This window comes from Ischnura elegans, chromosome 2 (assembly GCF_921293095.1).
Source record: "Ischnura elegans chromosome 2, ioIscEleg1.1, whole genome shotgun sequence".
NCBI lineage: Eukaryota > Metazoa > Arthropoda > Insecta > Odonata > Coenagrionidae > Ischnura > Ischnura elegans.
In genome coordinates this window covers 124,456,926-124,478,268 of record NC_060247.1, presented here as the reverse complement: position 1 = coordinate 124,478,268, position 21,343 = coordinate 124,456,926, and the positions used below count along the sequence as shown (strand labels likewise).

At 37.5% G+C, this 21,343-nt stretch overlaps 1 protein-coding gene and 1 long non-coding RNA gene across 3 annotated transcripts in view; one reads left to right on the top strand and one right to left on the bottom strand.

Annotated features, from left to right (window-relative positions):
• Positions 1-7,037, top strand: part of LOC124154597 (arginine kinase) — a 46,787-nt gene extending 39,750 nt beyond the window's left edge. For both annotated transcript variants that reach the window (XM_046528432.1, XM_046528431.1), the window contains exons 3-6: positions 3,726-3,904; positions 4,497-4,736; positions 5,368-5,700; positions 6,180-7,037. In XM_046528432.1, coding sequence (XP_046384388.1) covers positions 3,726-3,904; positions 4,497-4,736; positions 5,368-5,700; positions 6,180-6,329 — 902 coding nt within the window. In that variant the 3' untranslated portion in view covers positions 6,330-7,037. The remainder of the gene's footprint in view (positions 1-3,725; positions 3,905-4,496; positions 4,737-5,367; positions 5,701-6,179) is intronic.
• A 2,790-nt stretch (positions 7,038-9,827) lies between these two features.
• Positions 9,828-14,540, bottom strand: LOC124154596. Its single transcript, XR_006863966.1, has 2 exons — positions 13,586-14,540; positions 9,828-12,074 (listed from the first exon to the last, which is right to left on the bottom strand). It is a non-coding gene; the product is annotated as an uncharacterized LOC124154596 (long non-coding RNA).
• Between the last annotated feature and the right edge of the window lie 6,803 nt (positions 14,541-21,343).

Sequence of the window (21,343 nt, the reverse complement as noted above, 5' to 3'; positions counted from 1 at the left end):
TGATGAAATGCCATTTGCTCTATTACGCACTTGCACGGGAATTCAGCGATGGCTTTTATTCCGCCCTGCCCTCTGTTTCGAGCGCCAACCACCTTCGAGGACTCTTCTTTGGACCTTCCGCTTGATGCGGGCTTAAGCGCATCGGAACGCTCAAACGTTTCGAAGCCCATTGAGCGACCACGGCAGGGTCAGTGTTGGGGTTGGCAAACAGCAGCGCAGCGGTCGCCGATCAATGGGGAAACGGGCGTGGGGGAGAGAGAGTGTGTAAGTGGAGAGGAAATCGTCGCTTACCGGGATGCGAATAAGACGTGGAGAATGGGCCGATTGAATGCCGCGTCTCGCTCGGCGTCTGTGGCAAATGGGTGGTTTGGCGTTGAGTGGGCGAGGTCGGCTGCCCGAACAATTGAACGAAGCGATGGGCGGTCTTCGGCGGAAAATACCCGCTGTCATCTCCCATCGATGATCTTCCACAGAGTAAATATAAACAGGAGGACCCATACTGGCAGCGGAGTAACCAAAATCTGAGGCAAACTTTAATATCCCAAACTTCAATATTGAGAAGTTAGAAAATTAAACTATTATCACATTGAGATATTAGAATGGTTTTTGTTATAATTCTGATACTTATCCTTCTCCGAGAGTGTTAATTTCACTATACTAAAATTTCTGTTTGAAATAAATATCGAATACTGTCTAAATAAGGCAATTAGATGCATTATGTAATAAGTGTTTTGTCATTTCAATCTTAATCGCATGCGTAGAGGCCAAAAATTACTTAATCCCCCGGCAAAACCATGTTAACCGCTATGCTGGATACCTACGCCCAGCGTCCGCAGTTAGGTGTTATTTTTTGTCGAAAGTCGAGCTGGCGACAGTAGACGTTTCATGCTGCATCTTTTCGTTACGAAGAAGTTGCATCCGTGCGACGCGAAACGTAGACGAAGAAGACTCATTGAACGCATAGCCGCACACGTTATAATATTAAAATAAAAAATTCAAATCCATCGCCATGTGCGAGTAATTATCCGACACAAGGGCGGACCCAGGATCAAAACTAGGGGGGGGGGGGGGGGCAAGGTATGGTTGTTCAAGTTGTAGGTAAGATTTAAGCATGGAAAAGGTGAATGAGATCAACATTTTACGGAAACTGTAACAGCTCTTTATTGGTTTTTCAAATGATTTGCTAGAAAAAATGATATTTCCTTATCGACATTTGCGATTTTTCTTCTAGGGGGGGCTGCCCCCTCCTGCCTCTCGCTGGGTGCGCCCATGATCCGACAGATGTTGAATTCGGTCATTGTCTTTTAACCCACAAATGCAATCCATAATCCCGTAAAATGTTGGGATATCGTATTAAGAAAGATATATTGTCATGTGGAGGGAAGGCCATCCTGTTCTTGGTTTCAATTTTAAATAGATTTTTATTCAGTATGATGTGCCGGGCACCCATTTATATTTTCATATTATGTATATCATTTATTTACCTCACGGCCTCGCGGAATGGAATATTCATTTTACATCCGGCTAAATGTTTCCTTTGTAGGAATCTCCGATATTCTTTGCCTTCCCTACTTCCCATTGTCTACCCCTTCTTTTCAATTCGGCTGTAAATAAATTGCTATCTTCAATTACTGCATATACTGCGAGAAATTTTTTATTTCGGCTCTGTTCTAACTTAAAACATTATTTTAAAAAGCATTTATTTCTCGATTTTCGTAAGCTGAGGTTAAAATATTCTCTTTTACAAAGATTTTTTCCACCATATACTATTCTGGTTTTTTGATAAACCTATCTGCCTTGTTTGGGAGAGAAAAATTAAACTGCCTTTTTAGCTATCGTAATTTTAAAACTTTTAAGACGTAGGTAAGGATGAAATTAATTTTTTTGCGAAGGAAAAATTAACTGTTACCTGATTTATACAAGATATCCTCATCGAATATTCTGTATGTCACTCCGAACAGATCGCAGGACAAGCAAGAGTTGTGCCTTTAATAGAGCGAATATTCAGTTGATGCGTTGCTCCTGTTCGTGTCGGCCTTGTCCTCCGTTCCTTCAATAGATCTTGTCTGAGGGTAGTGACAGGCGTGGGGTCATATTCCAGCCGGTTTTTCACCTCGGTTCGCGCTCGTACAACTGCGCGCGTGAAAGGGAAGAAGCCTGCAATGGGGTCGAATGCATCCAGCTCGGGGGGTGTGAATGCACCTCAGCTTGCGGTGTCTCTCGGTTCAAGACCCTGTGGAGGCAGCTCCTCCGGCATCAGGTTTCGTCGTCTGCTCTCCTGCCTGCACCGCTGATTCCTCCGCCCTCTTCCTGGCGTTACATTTTTCCCTGCCGCGAGAAAAGGCCTGCGCGTTTCGCGTTTCCATCATTCATGGCAGCTAGCTGAAAACCCACTTCCTGAGTCACTAGTTTTTCCGTGACGAGAAAGGGAAGCATCTTGGATGAAATGGAAAGCTCTTGCAAATTTTGTGAATTCCGTGCTGTACGCTCCACATAGATTCTCGGCGTATCCAAGTTACGTATTTCGCTCAGAAAGTTTGCTATTTTTCTGAATGTAGTAATAAAAAAAATTAGATTTTTTTCACTCTGGTCAAATTTTCGGGGTAAATTATTCTTCTTCAATTATCAAAGAAAAATATAGATGGGCGCTAATAATTAGTTTCTTTTAGGGCGCGGACAATTATACTATTCTAGGGGAAAATATTGAATAGGGCCACTTGATGGCCGTTGAATATGGAGTGGTAGGTGCGACCTCCAAAGCAATTGCTTGCTTTTAGATCCTATTTTGTTTTTGCCTTTTCTGCAGGTACAATCTTTCATTCACACAGAAGAATCCATCATTCACCTCATTATCCTTGATACCTATTTTTTTAATAATCCCCTATCATTTCCCCGAATATCGATTTTCTAAATAGCATTATTGATGATATATTGTCCGTGCTTTCGGAGAAAAGCTTCTATTCATAGCTTCAAAATAGTAGAATGTATTTTTCAATTTATTGTCATATTTTACTAGCGATTAGAAAAATAATTAAATTTAATATAATAATAATATAGTATAATATTGCGGTATAGCATGTGGTAGCCCTCTAATTTTGTTTGCAGCTACATGAAGTATTGGCTTTTACTATTAGAATATCAGATGAGTCTTTTTTCAGATATGAAAATATTTATATCGATGGCTAATTTTTTTCTCAACGCTTGCTCTTAAAATATCCATGTTGTTCATACCTGTATCGTTGCCCTCATTTATTATATTGACTTCTAAGTATCTCTTGCTGGATTTGTCTGACTTTGGGACAGATTACTCGCTTATAACTAATGCCATAATTTTGAAAATTTCAGGGGATGTAAAGTACACCATTGTTAACATTTTCCTATATCTCAAATTTGAAAATTTTAACTTCCAAATTATTTTCTCAGATGAAATTTTCTTACATTTAAGATACATGAACATGTTTAATAGAGTCCATTCTACTTAAGCTGAAAATTTCATGATGAAAGCAAATAAATGTTTTACGTGAGAAATCCATCCCCAAAAAGAGTGGTCAAGAAAGAAGCTTATGTCCTCTTACGCATTTTGTTGAAGACTGATAAGAATTATTGTACTCATCATTTCATTCTTTTGTTTCATTTTAAATTGAAGTTTCATCTTAGGGTATGGCTAGAATGAATATTGTCATGGTTTATAACTCATTTCAATGACCTCTGTTTTGTCACTTTAGGTCTTGAAAACCATGACTCTGGAGTCGGTATCTATGCCCCAGATGCTGAGGCATACACCGTGTTCGCTGATATCTTCGACCCCATCATTGAAGATTACCATGGTGGATTCAAGAAGACCGACAAGCACCCACCTAAGAACTGGGGAGATGTTGACACCATGGGCAACCTTGACCCAGCTGTAAGTTTTTTGTCATTTCCCATATATGCTATTTATGGAAGGACAAATCCATTCTGATTACAATTTCCTAGAAACAATTGCAGAATAATGAAGTCGGTTCATTCTTCACGTATAATTATCTTCCCTAAATGTGTACTCTTTTTTCTTGTTGATGAATCAATATTTTGAAAATTTTCTGTTAAGGTTTATGCAAGGATAGATGTTATCATAATATAATAATGGAACACAATGTCCATTTGTGATAATGAAATTTATTTTATGTTTTTGGATGCTTGGCCAAGTATTGAATTAGAATTATTCAATACCAGAGTTATATAATTTCTAATATGGAACAAACTTTTCTAAATTTGAAAGATTTGTTTTTGAAAGAACTCATGAAAATATGTTAGTGAATATTATATAAAAAAATTTTGAGGCCTGCAATTTGTGATAAATTAATTGTTGTGAGCAGATAGTGTTCATTAAAAAATTGATGGATAAATGAAACATTTGATGTAAACATATTATCATTGCTGGTAATAATTTTTTTCTAGAAAATTTCCATGTAAACTTCCTCATGAATGCCTAAAACTTAATTACTTTATGCTTTCAGGGCGAGTATGTGATTTCAACCCGTGTCCGCTGTGGTCGCTCCATGGAGGGCTATCCCTTCAACCCCTGCCTCACTGAGGCCCAGTACATTGAGATGATGGAGAAGGTCTCCTCAACCCTCTGCGGGCTCTCTGGAGAGCTCAAGGGTAACTTCTACCCTCTGAAGGGCATGACCAAGGAAGTCCAGCAGAAGCTCATCGATGATCACTTCCTCTTCAAGGAGGGTGACCGCTTCTTGCAGGTAAATATGCAAACAATCAATGTGAAGTATGGATGCTCCTTTTCTGTTTTGGTGCTTCGTGTAACCCAAAAACATTCTTGAATGAGGCATTTAAATGAAATCATTTCCACATATTCTTGAAAAAAAATTCATTAATCGAAAGATTCAGCATTTGTTTTATTGTTTAAAAAATGCTTTATATTGAAGGTCTTTAATCAAAATCTCATCTTTATCAACGTTACGTATGTATTTGTGGATGATTTTGAACAGTTTTTCTTGCATTTTTTTGTTCCATTATAAATTGGCAGCACTTACTTATATTGAGAAATGTCAATGGAGTATGAAAGTTGTCAGATTTCCTGAAGAGTTGCAAAAGCACTGATAGTCACCAAAGTGATCAATTTCAAAAGTAAGTTAAGCTGGTAGTTACTAAAAATTGCCTGTTGTGTGGATGCAACAACAAATTCCTCCTCAGTTGGTGTGTACGTTTTATTTTTTCTGACAAGAATTGAGCAAACAAAATACATAATTAGTAATCTGTATGACTGCCTAGTGGCAGCAGTATCTCTCACTTAGCAGTCATATTAATAACAATTATTCCACCATAGTGAGCCAAGTATGTACCATAATGCTTCTTACTCTCCCCACTTAGGCTGCCAATGCATGCCGCTACTGGCCTGAGGGACGAGGTATCTACCACAATGAAAACAAAACCTTCTTGGTGTGGTGCAATGAGGAAGATCACCTTCGCCTCATCTCCATGCAGATGGGAGGTGACCTTGGCCAGGTCTACCGCCGACTAGTCACTGCCGTCAATGATGTTGAGAAGCGAGTTCCCTTCTCTCACAACGACCGTCTGGGTTTCCTCACCTTCTGCCCATCCAACTTGGGAACCACCGTGCGTGCATCTGTTCACATCAAGCTGCCCAAGCTGGCTGCCAACAAGGCCAAGCTCGAAGAGGTTGCTTCCCGCTTCAACCTCCAGGTATGGTATTATTTTCATTGGTTGTATGGTTGTATTAATGCCATTTTATATCATCACTTCCATGCAAGTGCATAGCTGAAAATGACCAAAACTGAGCCCTTATTATTGAAGAGTAATGGAAGATCCAAATTATTAATGACTCTGTTATTATTGCTCATACATTAATAATATAACTCTGTGTTTAAAGTATATAAACTTTCATCATATAAGTTTCCTGCTCTTCAAACACGTTCTAAAATTTAGCTCTTCCTGAAATTTTGCATTTGATGCTGAAATCTGCTTATTTTTTGACGTTCTGAACATCTGTACTATGCAAGGTGTTATATATAGAAAAGAACTTACTATCCATTGCTGCTGTTAATTTCAAAGAGTGGTGACGTGTTCCATGTCATTCTGATTAATTTACTGGCTGAATGATAGGAGTGCCGCCCTGAAAATGTTATCACACTACTAATGATGAATAATCTCATGATGCTTAGGTCCGTGGCACGCGAGGAGAGCACACGGAAGCTGAGGGTGGAGTTTATGACATTTCCAACAAGAGGCGCATGGGTCTCACTGAATATGATGCCGTCAAGGAAATGAATGATGGAATCTTGGAAATGATCAAGATTGAGAAGGAGCTGTGAGGTGGTTGACGTCGACACCCCAATGCAGGCTCCCCAACCACCCCTGCCTCTCCTTCCACCTCTTCATGACACAAAATACATCCTTACTGCTCATCCCAATGATCACTTGGAGTCGCCCTGAAAAAAATAAGACCTCTTAAGGCTCGCTCCGACCACCTCAACTTTTCCACGCAGGCCCTCCTTGAAAACTCTGCAACCTGTGAAGAGACTCAACTACTACCTTTGAGGAGTTGACTCCTATGGACAGTGCCATTCCTGGATTCCTTTATCATTGCATCCTCTCCTATGATCAGAAGTTCTGTCAACTTGGAAAGACTTTGTAAAATCTGCACATCAAAATAACATCTCTTCTGTTAATGAGGAAATATGTCATTAGTGCACCCAAAGGCTTTGTTATTCTTCATCTGCCACTCAAGCTCTGGGTGCCTTGTACAAGTGATATGTACTTCTGTTAAATGAAAATCTTGAAGAAGCACCTATTTTCTTGTGTTCTACATTAATGGAATTCAAACTGTATCAACTGGATGGCTGAGAGATGCTGATTTCAGGATTATCAGGCTCAACACGTTTTAAATCAGTGGTAATGGATGCCTACATACATCTTCGAGCTGACTTGATGTAGCACAATGAAATGAACATCATAGTGCTAAATGAATTGGTGTGTAATGATAAATATGCTGTCGTAAAATAAAAAAAATTGTAACTGAATGAAACTGCCTGTTCTCTAGAGTGTGTGATGCCATTCACCATTTTGCAGAGAAATATTCACACTGAGGGCCCTTTTAAACTTCATTTGTGCACTGAAGGATGTGGGAGAAACTGGGAACAATGTGGGAACTTGTAATCCTGATGCCGGGGTTATAACTCTGCTTTTTGTAGATTTTGGGAAGATAGTCTCCCATTGGGAAATCGGATAGCAGGTTCATTAAAATCACTAGTCACAGGCATCATTACTAAAGTGAAGTGGCCCTGCAGGCCCCAGCCCTGAGTTGTGTTAGGAAGGAATTACCTGTTTGCTGTGGGAAAGTATGTTGTGCGCTATGCATAAAAGTGGTGAACTAAGAGATGGAAGCTGCCATTTATTTCTTTCCCTTGGTCCAAGGAATGAAAGAGAAAAATATTGACTGCTAAATTATGTAATTCCTTGTGGGTTGTTTGTGGGATATTCTGTTCTAGGGACACGGGGACTATGCATTTGGAGGATGAGGCCAAATTTTATCATTGCGCATACATTGAAGGCCACTAGTCACTAAAGAGATGTATTTTATTTCTTATTTTGTTTTTCAGTATAATATTGTGCACAAAGATATATGTAAATCATTCCCACTGCCGAAGCAGCTGGTGATATTTCAATTATTTAAGGAAGCAGGAATGAGGAGGAAATAAATATAATATCGACCAAAAAGGAGTTATTTATTCACCCCTGCTGAAGTGATTATTCGCAGTAGTATTGGAAGCGCATAATTAGGATGCCTTCAATCTAAGAAACAAATCTGTAGATTAGATCAGCATAAAAATCTTGGATTTATTAGACTAGTAGATATACATGCTAAAATCCTGCTATTGTATGCTTCCTTCACATTTTTAAGTTCACGACGTTACCTTTATGATTTTATTATTCCATAGACTATATACTGCAATAGGTGTTTGATACAATTCCTTAAATTTGAAGTAACTTCTATAGATGTAAGAAGAATGGGCCTCAGGTAGTATGCATTCTTCCTTGAGAAGGTTTAATCATTTTTCACCTTGGCATTTGGCATCATACTGTAGACCCTTATTTTATAAGTGATCTCATTTTCAAGTAATCGTATCTCTATCATATATGTTACCTATCCACAAGCAGTGGCCACGGGAGTGGTTTCCCAGGTCCCTCCCTCCTCCCTCACCCTTTAAAAGAGATGCCAAAATCTAGTAAGATAGCCTCAATAAATAACTTTTCATAAATACTCATACAAAATTACTGCCTTTGAGTCCTAATAATCACGTTTTCAGCATCAAAAATCCCAAAATTTCCCATTTGCCCTGTGGTTTCCCATACACCCCGGAAGGACCCAAAATCCCCAGTAAACACCCTCCCCCATTTCAAAATGGGTATGCCACTGCCCACAAGGTCTTCATCTTTTCATTTTAGTCCCTTCAAGTTCCTTACTATTATTATTATTATTATTGCATAAATTGTTACAAGTCGACCATAATGTCAGGTGGTAACATAAAATCAGGAGGTACATAATACAAATAAACAGAAACAGAATAGATATCCATGGTAAAAATAATACACTAATAATCTCATACAACTAATAATTTAATATTGTCCCAATAAAACAATTTAAAACAATCCATTAATTCTAATATAATACAACTAAAAAATGAGCATTGACCCAACTTCACTCTCCTTTTTAAACCACTATGTAATTAATCAATAGGTAAGTGATGCACACTGCTTCCTAAAAATTTTGGCATTTGAAGGGAAGATCTTAAAAATCACTTCAGGTAGGTCATTCCACTCCTTTATTCCTCTATGTGGGAAGGATTTTCTCAAAATGTCTGTTTTCTGTTTTTAAATTTAATTTTAAATTTATGGTCTTTCCTTCCTATGTAGCAGGGTGAGCCCAGCTTTAGACCTAATTCTTTCCAACCCTGCTCTTTTGTGAATGCTTTGTATACCCCGCATAGCCTATTAATGGTTCTTCTCACTTTTAGAGGTTTCCATCCTAAGCTCCCTAGCATAGCTGATACACTTTCCCCTCTTCCATGTTTCCCTAGTGTGTACCTGGCTGCCTTTCACTGAACCCTTTCAAGCTTAGAAGATTCATTTTTATAGTAGGGATCCCACACAGAAGTTGCATATTCAAGTACAGGTCGAACCATGGTCATGTAGGCCATTTCTTTAGTTTCTTTTTTGTTCTCTTTCATATTCCGCATGACCCAATGCAGGGTTTTAAATGATCTCCCTACCACCTGATCAATATGCACTCCCCAATCAATATTAGATGTGAAATTAACCCCCAAGTATTTTAAGTCACTATAACTTTGGAAATATTTTCCCCGAGCAAGCTGTATGACCGATTCTCCCTGTTTCTCCTTCTCGTGAATGTAATTTGCTTGCATTTTCCCGTATTCATATCCATTTTGTTGGAGATTGTCCATGAAGATATTTTATTCAGGTCATTTTGAAGGATACACGGGTCTTCCCTGCCTTTGATCCTTTGGTAGATTATGCAATCATCTGCGAAAAGTCGTATTTTGGAGTCAACTCCCACATGGATGTCATTAATATAAATTAGAAACAATAGCGGACCTAATACGCTTCCTTGTGGGACTCCTGATGTTACCGCTATCTCCATAGAATATCCTTCACCTACTCTTACCCTCTGAGATCTTCCTTTCAAAAATTCCTTAATCCATACTTTAATCCTATCATCTATCTGTAGCCTACTAATTTTCTCTATCAATTGAACGTGTGGCACTGTATCAAAAGCTTTTTTGAAGTCAATGATCACCGCATCAATTTCACTGCCTTGATCCAGGACTTCAGCTTCACTTCTTGCGATAACCCTAGTAACTGGGTCTCACAAGAAAAGCCCTTCCTGAACCTGTGCTGATACTTGAATAACCAATCATTTGTGGCCCAAAATTCACACAAGTACATACCTAGCAATAACTTTTTCAATTTATTTACACACTACTGACGCTAGGCTTACTGGTCTATAATTATCTACTTTAGTTTTATCACCCCCCTTAAAAATGAGTATGACGGTTGCCATTTTCCATTCGGAGGGTAAGTCCCCATTATTTAGTGTGACTAAAACAAGTCTTCTAATGTAAGGAACTATTGCTTCATCCCCTAGTTTCAATGCATCCATGGACACATTATCAGGACCCATTGATTTATTTCTCTACTGTTTCCGTATTAGTTTTAATATTTCATTATCTGTCACGCTAATATAGTCGAATTTATTTTGTCCACGGCTTGATAATAATAATGAGGGTTCGCAATGTTTTGTGTTAGAGTTTAAGCAAAATTACCATCCCTATCCTTATAGCTCGTGGCGTACCACTAATTTAGTTCGTTTGCTTTGTCTTTATCACTTAAAATAACTTTCCCACCTTCACTCACGATCATAGATATGTCGTTATTAATATCTTTTTTCCTTCTAATATATTTGAAAAATTTATTTGTATTCTTCTGGCTTAGCATATTCAACAGATAGCTCTCCCGGGCTTCCCTTTTTTCAATATTAAATCTTTTAATTATATTTTTTTAAGTTTCAAGGTTTTTAGGGCTTAAATTTCTTTGTTTATACACACGCCTTGCCTTCCTTTTCAGTCTTCTTATATTTACACTATAATACTCTGGATCGCTGTTGTGTTTAAGACTGCAAGGTCTTTTTTTTAAATCTCCCCAACATTTTTCTCAATGGTGCTACTTCCAAAATGTGTGTACCTATACATTCCCACAGTGATCCTACCTCTGATGATGCATGCCTCCAACACAATGCTTGGCTGAGTATATATATTTAATTGTTATTTTCAAATCCCCATAAACATGTTTCTCAATGGTGCTACTTTCAAAGCATCTATATTTTCACAGTGAGCTGCCCTCTATGCATATATGATAGCACCTTTATTAAGCAAATATGTCCATTAATTATTTTTACTGAAAGCCTATTATTTATTTTTACTAACTCTCAATACACAAGAGGGTGTTATGATAATAATTGTGCCTCTAAGTGATCTGTCAACAATGCATCACAATCTTTTTGATATTCAGATCGGCCATCCATGAAATGGTCACAATGGTAGCTGTTCGAAGTGGAAGTTTGATTTTTGTTTTCATTTTAGGAGATTATTGCAAGCATAGATTTGCAGAGTTACAAACAATGATACAAACAGATAAACAATATAAAAACACATTTGATGAATATCTAAAAACCATTTGTCAACGAACACAAGGCTGCAGACACATCACTGATAGGTATTGCATACCATCAAGGCACAGTAATAAGTTATGAATTACGAATACTATCCACATCCCCCTCAAAACGGTGAGCTTAATCTGCCCATGTCTGCTAAGAATAAGCTGCTTTCAAGGTAACACATAAAGGATGAAGAGTTTAGATGATACTATTTTTATAGCCAATGTTGGATTACACCTTCATAAGAAAGAGTAATTTTATACATTTTAATATTTCACTCATTAATATGTATGTGCATAAGGCAAGCAAATGCATACATTCATGAATTTTGTAATTGAGCCCAGAAAATACAGTTCAGGCTTGGTATTCCAACAGTACAATAAATGGATGGTAGTGGTGTAACTATGATGAGACAGCCCATATGCCCAGGCTTGTGGGGGGTGCAGTTAAATTGTACAGAAATCACTAAATTGTAATTTTAACAAAAGTTCAAATAGTAATTTTTTTGGAAAACATTTGTACAGTGAGATTAAGATCGGTATTTAGAACCATAATTAAAATTAATTATATAACAAGTACCAAATAATTATTAAGTTGTACAGAAATTACTAAATTGCATTTTCAACAAAAGTTCAAATAGTAATTTTTTTGGAAAACACCATTTGTACAGTGAGATTAAGAACAGTATTTAGAACCATAATTAAAATTGATTATATTACAAGTATCTATTAATTATTAATCAATAGTTTAAAATTCAGAAATTTTGCATCACATTTCACCCTCTCCTCCAAAAGCTGATAGGTGATATATTGACTAACTGCATCACCTGGAAATACGCAAATGCATCAGAACCCGGCAAGCAGCCAGTTTTAAGAATAAGCACACTAGTACATCAATAAGTCAATACCACAAGTAATACTTGGCTAGAAGATTATTTCACTCCATTTGAATTTTTACCTGGAAAAATAAATAAAATTTAATCTACACCCAGATAATTCTTCATATGAATCTAATTTACTTGAAAATTAAGAATATTTTGAGAGTTAATACCTATTTTCTTTGACTTTTTCATCACATAGATTGGTCTTCTCAATGAGAGAGTATCCCCATAGACTATAGTGACTGAGTATTCAACCTTTCACACACATTGTTCTAGTTCAACCAGTCATCAACTCACCAATTACCTAAGTGCTGAGCAGCTGAACATGCGCAAAGAAAAATTTAATGGCTGCGTATTATGGTATCAGTGGTTAGGATACACCTTCAAGGAAACTTGATTCACTACTACAAAGGGAAGGGCAGTATTATCAGTAAATAACCACTTTTCCATCCTGAATATTTTGCATGCCCTTCCGTAACTTAGCGACTCATAAAGAAGCAGTTATTAACCTTCTTAATAATACAAACCTTCTATGCAGTTCTTCATGTTGTGGTAACCCAAACCATTGAATTATTTTTACTGCTACCACATATTAATCATAATTACTTCATGTCTTTGTTCCTAGGAGTATCAAAAGTAGATGTTTTTTATTTCTAGACTATGTTCTTGCCTCCCCTCTTCCACTGCTCCCACCCACTGCCCTTACCACTTCCCCTTCACCCCTTCCCTACCCCCCTCAATCAATTTGTGGAAACATAAAATTTACTCACTCATGGATGAAAAATAAAATTCATTAGCCCCCTCCTTTATCCGGCAGAATGTATCAAACACCCAGGCATTGAACTCCTGCACTGCGAATACCACCTCCTTCTAAATGGAGGGTACTGGCAGTGCACTTAGCCATTCCTGTGACATGGTTTTCTGAAGGAAGGTCTTTATAAGCTTGAACAGCAAGAAACACCTCTTGTGGTATTGCAAGGGGTAGTATATGCATTTAGTAGCATTGTGACAATACACAGCACACAGTTTACACAGCCCATGCAAGCACAAAACCAAATTTTCTACCAGACAATACGAATTCCTGAGAGTTCCTGCTGGCTGTAAACTCTCCAGCACTTTCAGTGCACTACTTATCTCACAGAGGGAAATTCTAAAGACTTGGCGCATTCACATATAATGAATCAGAAAAGGAAAATCATTCCCAATGTATTCAGAAAAGATAAAATCTGTGACCTTCCTTTCAAACATCTAATGTGCTGTGGCACTTTAGCACACAAGCACCAGCCACAACTGATGAACAGAGAGGATTTTAGTGGAATAATACCTCGTAAGACATACATATCTAACAACAGATTGAGCACCCCCGATGATGGCACCTATAAACAATTCATTATATTGGAAAGTGGCATGCTGGATACTAAACAAGTATAGGTAATTGCATGTAGTTAGTAACAAACCTGCCACTTGACTCGTGACTCAGCACTGAGGAGAGGATGGAATTTTTCTGAATCCATTATGGCTTCCTTTCTTGTATCATTTCAGGTTAAATAAATCCATGTAAGAGCATGGAAACTACTTGAGAACACATAAAAATCTCAGGTCACATATTTCTAGAAAGAAAGACATAATGTTGCAAATATTTACTATGACCATTAAAGACGAAAAATTTTCCATGGATGAGATTTCAGCATGAAGATTTGTCAACACAGCACAATGCAATGAGAAGTACTGAAATATGGAAGCAGGGTATTTAAGGATGAAATTAGCAAATCTAAGAAAGCCACCGAATATGTAAGTGAAATGAATATTTAAAAAGCATGGTATTCAGCAAGGCATTTAAAAGAAGATGCAGAGATAATCTCAAAGAAAATTGTAAGTTTCTGGGTAGAGGCAGTCTGGCTAGCTTGGTAGGTCAAAAGTTACTAAGGTTCCATGGCCTAAAGAACCACCAAAGCTGCCTTAGATTCATTCCTAAGTTAAAGAAGGGGAACCAAATTTCCACAGGGCTTCTGATGATGACAGACCACCCATATATCTAGGAGACATTTATCACAGAGGAGAGCATGGTAACCATCTCTAAACTATTCACTGGATAAGTACATTCATAACCTAGTCAAGCAAATGCAATTATCTTAGGTAGAGCTTGAGTGGGAGGAGAGCATGTGCAGTCCCACTCTAAGAAGTGAGTTTAACCCATTAGGGCATAGCATCCGATATATCGGACACGCGTATTTAATTTTTTCCCTGGGCTCAAGTTTACATATGCTACATTGTGATACTACATTAAGTTCAAATGGATGTCTGTCTTCATCGCTCCACTAATATTTTAGTTGCCTTCTTGAATTTATCGACTTGAGAAGCATTTATGTGAGACATGGCATTGAAAAAATTTTCAGTCACTTACACAGGGTAAGTAAATTATTTTTTATTGAAGTATTTCGCTCAATATGTTGATAACTTTTATCTTATTTTTGATCTAAAGCTTGATGTTTTTATTTCCCATTTCCTCAAGTTTTGGTACACTATTTTGTATTTTTTATCAACAATAAAAACTGACTGTCCGATATATCGGATGCCATGCACAAGGGTCAGTTCTGGTAACTAATCTAAAGATGACTGCTCTTATAGTACAACCTAACATTTTTGTTTTAGTATTGTACGTATGGTTATAAAATTAAATTAATTTTTTTAACGGCACAGTACAAGCATATTGTGAATAACTATCCATAAAAATATTATCAACGTTGGCAATCAATAAACAAACACCCAATGTCACCTCTGTACGTGAATAATGATGCAAACTTACATTTGCAGACTCAGTTGCATATGTACTAACTATAAAAATGTCAACCTAGCTTTGGAGAAGGAGGAAGTTACGGCATTCCTCAGTGATATGGTAATGTCAGGCTAAGCTGAATCTTTTCTATATATAAAAGAGGATGTCAGTTTGTCTGTCCGCTACCCATTTCCATACGGCTGCATGGATTGCGGACAAAGTCTGTACAGAGGTGCATCTCATGCTCCCAAACCCCATAGTGCTACTTTTAGTTGTGTCCCATGCGTCCTTTGTATCATTTTCTCATTACTGAACCCTACAAGTGTGCTTAGTGCCGCCTAGCACCCATTCCCCACCACCTGCTTACTCTCCCACCCTCCAATAATATCTCCATTCACTCTGCCATGTTTATATAACTTCCACTTCCAATACTGCCTTTTCTCGCAACTTCACCGTTCTAAGGTAAATGGCCCACGAAGATCTTTGCTGATCTTTTAACCGTGCATTCCGACAAATCGTGTTTCTTCATATGTTCTATCATATTTTCCCATGGAGTGATCAATATGACCATGAATTAAAAGATTTAAGTTTCCCTGTCTCTGGGTACTATCCTTCCCGAGCAATGCCGGGTGGCCGGCTAGTATCTTAATAAACACGTGTATTGGTCCGAAGAATATGATGTGCCCACGCATTTACTGAAAAGTATTTGCTTCAACCGATTTGAAACTATATTACGACATTTACTCCTGAATGACAGCTCAAAAGTGAAGGAAGTGACCGTCTGTCCAAAATCAGACTATTTTTACCGTGTTTTCACCTGCCTGCCAATTTTTTGGCGGCTTGGAAGAAAATTAATTGATTGTTGAGAGCATGATACCCTATTAACAGAATCATTATGCAAAAAAAGGTATTAGGGAAAGCCAATTCATTTGGCTTTAAAAATTGGGCCTTATGCATCAGTGCTAACATTTCAAGTGTTCTCCAGTAAAATATATGTACTATAAAATTGTAGCTTATAAAATTTAAAAAAAAATCTTTTTTAAATGTTTCCTTGGCAACCAGTACGAATCGAGATATAGCTTGTTAATGACTAGCTTTTGTTTCTTAAACGCCATATTTCAGATATTCGATGTCAAATAGTGGAAAAACTATGCATTTTTCAGAAAAATTTAAAAAAATATGCTTTAATTTGTTTTACAACCTTTCTTTGAAACATAAAAGAATTTTTTATCATGAAATTTGAGTTAGTTGTGATAAAGATAAAGTCAGTCTATATTTTTTTTACGAAAATATCAGTGAAAGCAGCAACTGAATTACCACCCTCATTAAAATTGATCATATATTCCTGTTGCAGTTCTATTTATGTAGATTCTATCAATAAATCATAAAATTTTCATCAATTTACAATCACTAATTTTGAAAAAATTGGATCTAAGAGTGAAAAACGATTTTCTACAATTTTGTAACAAATGTTCATTTTTTCAAAATAACTCCAAAGATAATGGAGATAAGAAAACTTTCTGGGTTAACACATTATAGCTACTATAATTTCCTACATTTTTATTTGTTTAAATTTCCAGTATAATAAATATTTTGTGAAATATGGCCGTTTAAAGTCTCTATTTACAAGCAAGCATCACCTTATTTAACCTTTTCGTGCCGGGCTCCTTCACGGGAAGTTCCTTTTGGCTGTACGAAGGGTTTGAGCATTTCTTTTTCGCCCTGTACTGAGTTTTTTCTCGGCTTGGGACTGTCCAGGTAGTCACTTCCTCCCCTTAATGACCTTTCCTAGCGGGGTCCCGGACCCTTTCCTCGGCAACTGGGCAAATATAATCCTCGACCCTTTTCCCCGAAGGCAGCCCATCCCGGCGTACTTATGCGGTCAGTTTATTGTTGCCAGTGCAATTTTAATTTTTTAAATTGTTACTGTTGCATTCAATGTCAGTTCATCAATGTATTCCTTTCATTTTGCAATGCCTGTAGAACTTTTAAACGAAGTTCTACGGTTATTTTTAGGGTTTTCAGCAAAACGGCACTATATCATAGCCAAATGAGCTTTTCCGAGAAGAGTGAGGTTATCATCTTCCACGTACATATTTCAGTAGGAGAATACTTACACCAATATACTCTTGGGTGTTCCAGTTGGAGGATAATAAGTTTTTCCAAGAAAACATTAATGCGCTAATGTGTCCCCAAATAAGCCCGTGAGGTGCACAGGGCAGACCACCTTAATGGATCCTGACCAGAGAACCAAGATATGAGAGTAATTACCTGGGTAGAGAAGTTCTCTTTCATTCATGGTATGGGCTGCATCGCACAGCAGGGTTCTACAGAAACCATCCCTGGTATAGGTAGCGGAATCCGTACAGATAGTTAACGGCTAAATTTGAATACACGCCAAGAAAATTTTGAAAAGAAAATGAGCTATTCCGAGAAGAGTTAGGTTATCATCTTCCACGTACATATTTCAGTAGGAGAATACTTACACCAATATACTCTTAGGTGTGCCAGTTGGAGGATAATAAGTTTTTCCAAGAAAACATTAATGCGCTAATGTGTCCCCAAATAAGCCCGTGAGGTGCACAGGGCAGACCACCTTAATGGATCCTGACCAGAGAACCAAGATATGAGAGTAATTACCTGGGTAGAACAGTTCTTATTCCTGCAATGATATGGAATGCTTCTCACAACATGTGTCTACGTAAAGCATTCCCTATTGGTACATTAAATTTACGAATTTTTAGGATATGCATTAATCAGTATTTATAGCGAAATTCGTTTATAATACCTTTGTATTCAAAGGTTGGTAAGAGGTTATTAAAAATAGCAGCTATAATTTTGGCTCACGACAAAGAACTGAGAGAATCATATTTTATTACATTACGAGGGCTTTTTTTCATAGAAGTTAAATCGGATATTCTATCGAATTTCACCGCAAATGTACACTTAGAATGTAGCTAACAGAGTAACGTATACTTTTAGATGTAAATCATTACAATATCGCTCCTATAAACTTGCTTGTAAGTTATAAAAATAACAATTAAACATCTAACCTTAGTGTATCCAAAAATTGTTCTAGGTGATGATCAACTCCGTTAATATGAACGCTAGAATTCCGTTTAAAATTTGGAACCAATCAGCAGAACATACAGAATGTAATTCCTCGCATTGATTTTCAATAAATGCAACATGAACGTTTTTAGTTATTTTAACTTATAAACAAATAAGTGACCATGAGCACCTTCCTTGAGTGGGACACTGAGAGCCGGAATGGGCCGAGGTAATCCCCACACGGACAATAGGAAAGGGTCGGACCTCTTGCGCCGAGGGACCCTAATGGCGGTTGGGACCCACTTGGCAAGCTTGACCCCGAAACCGTGAAAACACGGCCTTTGACCTTTTGCTTCGAAAAATTCAAGCCGTGAAAAGCCGGTCTTCCTTCTTTAGCATCAGAAAATTCAGGCCGTGAAATCACGCCCTGCGTAGGGAAGAGGTGTTTTTTTCTTCCACTTTCAAGTGTAGTTTTTTAACTTTTTGCATTTAGAGGTAGTTTTCACCCCTAAAAAAATAAAAAGCGCCCATCGACATAGAATAAATTTTGAAGTAGAGGGTAGGATTAGTCTAATACCAAATTTTTATGCAAATCGATTCAGTTTGAAAATATTGCAAGGTTTTTCACTTTTATGAGCTTCATTTCCTAGGCTAAAGTGTACTGCTGGTCACCAGTGTTGTGGTGCATTCAACATAATTTGAAATTAAGGTTTCATTGAGCTCATGTGCCTTCCTTTTCTCCAATATCTCCCTCTCACATTCCTTTATGTTAATCTCTTTCCTTAACTCTTGCCCTTATTCAAGCACTGAAACTCACTCAAAGCCCATCCCAACTCCCTCACTCTCTCATATCTAGAAATAAAAGCATCACATATTCTCTACACGTAATTGGAAAGCAGCCATGGTGAGGAGATACTTTGATCAAAAGAAAGGACCAAGAATAATGCTGAATATCTTAAAAATCATCACCATAGAAGAGTTTACTTTGTAAGTCACAAATTAAAATATTTGCTCAATGCACATGGAAATTATAATAGTTAATAATAATGAGTAAGTGACGACATTTAAGTTCTGGTTCATTAAGTCATTTAGTGAGAACCGATCCTTGATGGAAAGAATCACTCATTAGAATTTTAATTACAACAAAATGCACGAGACAGATGGCCAAGGTAGCAGAGAGGCAGTAGGCCACATGACAAGAGTCAGTGACACCATGATCTCATAAATGAAAGGGTTAAGCACACCAAATATTCGCCACCAATAGCTTAGGAAATACGCAATGGATCAAAAAACAAAAAAATACCGGTCTCTTAAATTTTCAAACACTAAACAAGAACCTGACAGGGTTCTTGGGTACTTCTAGGGTTCTTTCTCTATCCTAATAGGGTGGTTTCCTATTATATTTTCATTGCCTAAATCGAAAGATTATTATTCCTGGAGAACACATTTCACGCTTTTATATTTTTAAATGACGATATCTATTTTTTGCGATTAAATGAAAGTGAAAATTTTCAAGCGCGCGAAAATGCGACGGCTAAGTATGAATGATGGGAAAAGCCCGTATGACATCATTCTGGTTCCCGCTACCGCCGAGTGAGGTGACCTTGGGGCAAGAATATGAGTGCCTCTGCGATGCAGGCTGCTAGCAGGTAGCTCTTGGCTTATTATAAGGATTATTAATACCTTATCAAACGCAGGCAACTTTCCTACCATAGGCAGTTTTAATGTGTGATTATTAAGAGATGTTTTTCCCTGAGCTCTGTGCCTAATTCATGCATAGGTAAATCTCAGATGATGTAAAACTCCTATCTACTCGTATAGAAACTAGGTCCCTGTGACGTCATGTGGAGTGGCATCACATGGGCGCCAATCTGGCCTTTTTCAAATGCGGTTAAAATTGACCATTGATATTTTTCTAAACTGGGATTTCTAAAACCAAATAATTTGTATGTTATGAATACACTAATGGTGGGCAATGAATCGCAATCAATGCCTTTCGTTTTCTTTGGTGAAGGAAACTACCCTATTGACAGAAGTAAAAACATGGTGAATGAGCCTATTATCTGCACATAGCAGCTGCCCTACCAATGATGAGATGATTTCCGGCAGAATTTGGGTCAATATTGGCATCAACATATCAAGATGTGCACCTAGGTCTCCCTTCTCTTCTCCAATATTCTTATGTCCAATCACCCTCCCAGTATCATTTCAGCCAGTACTATGTGGTATTTCAATTTAAATTAATTTCCCAATTTTTTGCTAGCCTTAATCAATCAAACTGTGTACTTTTACCCTCATGCCACCAGTCACAATCATCAAGGGCAAAAATGGAAGGATATCCTTCTCAAAACAAGGAAATTATGTTCTGACCAGAGAAAACAACCTACTAGAATCGAAACCTATTTTCTCGCAGAGCTAAAGAGGTGGCAAAAATTTGGTTGGGCTACTTTTTCCCCATAAAGGATATAGGGTAGCCACGTCAGAGCAATTTAGCCATTTTGAGCATGGAATGGAAAGAAACAAAAGAAACTCATTTCAGTAAAAGAATAAAATGGTTTTCTTTGGCAGAAGCAAGAAATAAGTCAAATTCTTTGACTAGACTAGTTCTTTAAGTTGAAAAATTGTTTTGCTAACATTTCAAATATAATAGATGCTAAATTTTGAATATAGCTGGTCTTTTAGCTTCAATACAATGGAAATGTTAAAGTAACGTGTAACACCTAATTTTGAGTGGTTTGTTTTGGTTTTGGTGTGACGTAATTCAAGCAATAATAAGCAGCAGAGGTGGAGTGAGGTAATTGTTGTGATTGTTGACGGTGCGGGGGGAAGTGAAAAGAGGGGAGTCGGATTGGGATAGTTATGGCGGACGGGTGTTCCCTTGCTCCCGAGTTTGTATCATTTAAAGTTTAATAAAATGTTTGTAAGTGACGTGAAAATAAGAGTAATTAATTGAAACGTTACAAACGTGATCTCTCATGGTTTCCAAATATAAATTAATAGCAAAGTGTAGACTGAGGTCCACCCATAATTCAAAACATCATTTTCAAAAGAATAATAGCATTGAAACTATTAATCGAGTGACCAAGAAAGGAAAACAGTTCCAAATGAGTGCTTTGTCAGGGATCATTTTCCCTGAGTTAAACCACTACCATGAGTTCTTTTGCATTACAGAAAGCAGTGAACCACAGAGGGAGTAAAAATAAAATTTTAAAGGGTGAACAAAACGAATTCGTTTAAGTCAAACCCAACAATCTGAGATGATAAAACAGGTAGATGCATAGGCGGATCCAGGGGGGGGGGGCACGGGGGCACGTGCCTCCCCCAGACCCTCAAAAATATGCAAGATTTTTAATACGGTCCCATTATGATTGCGTTCGTTTTGTATTAC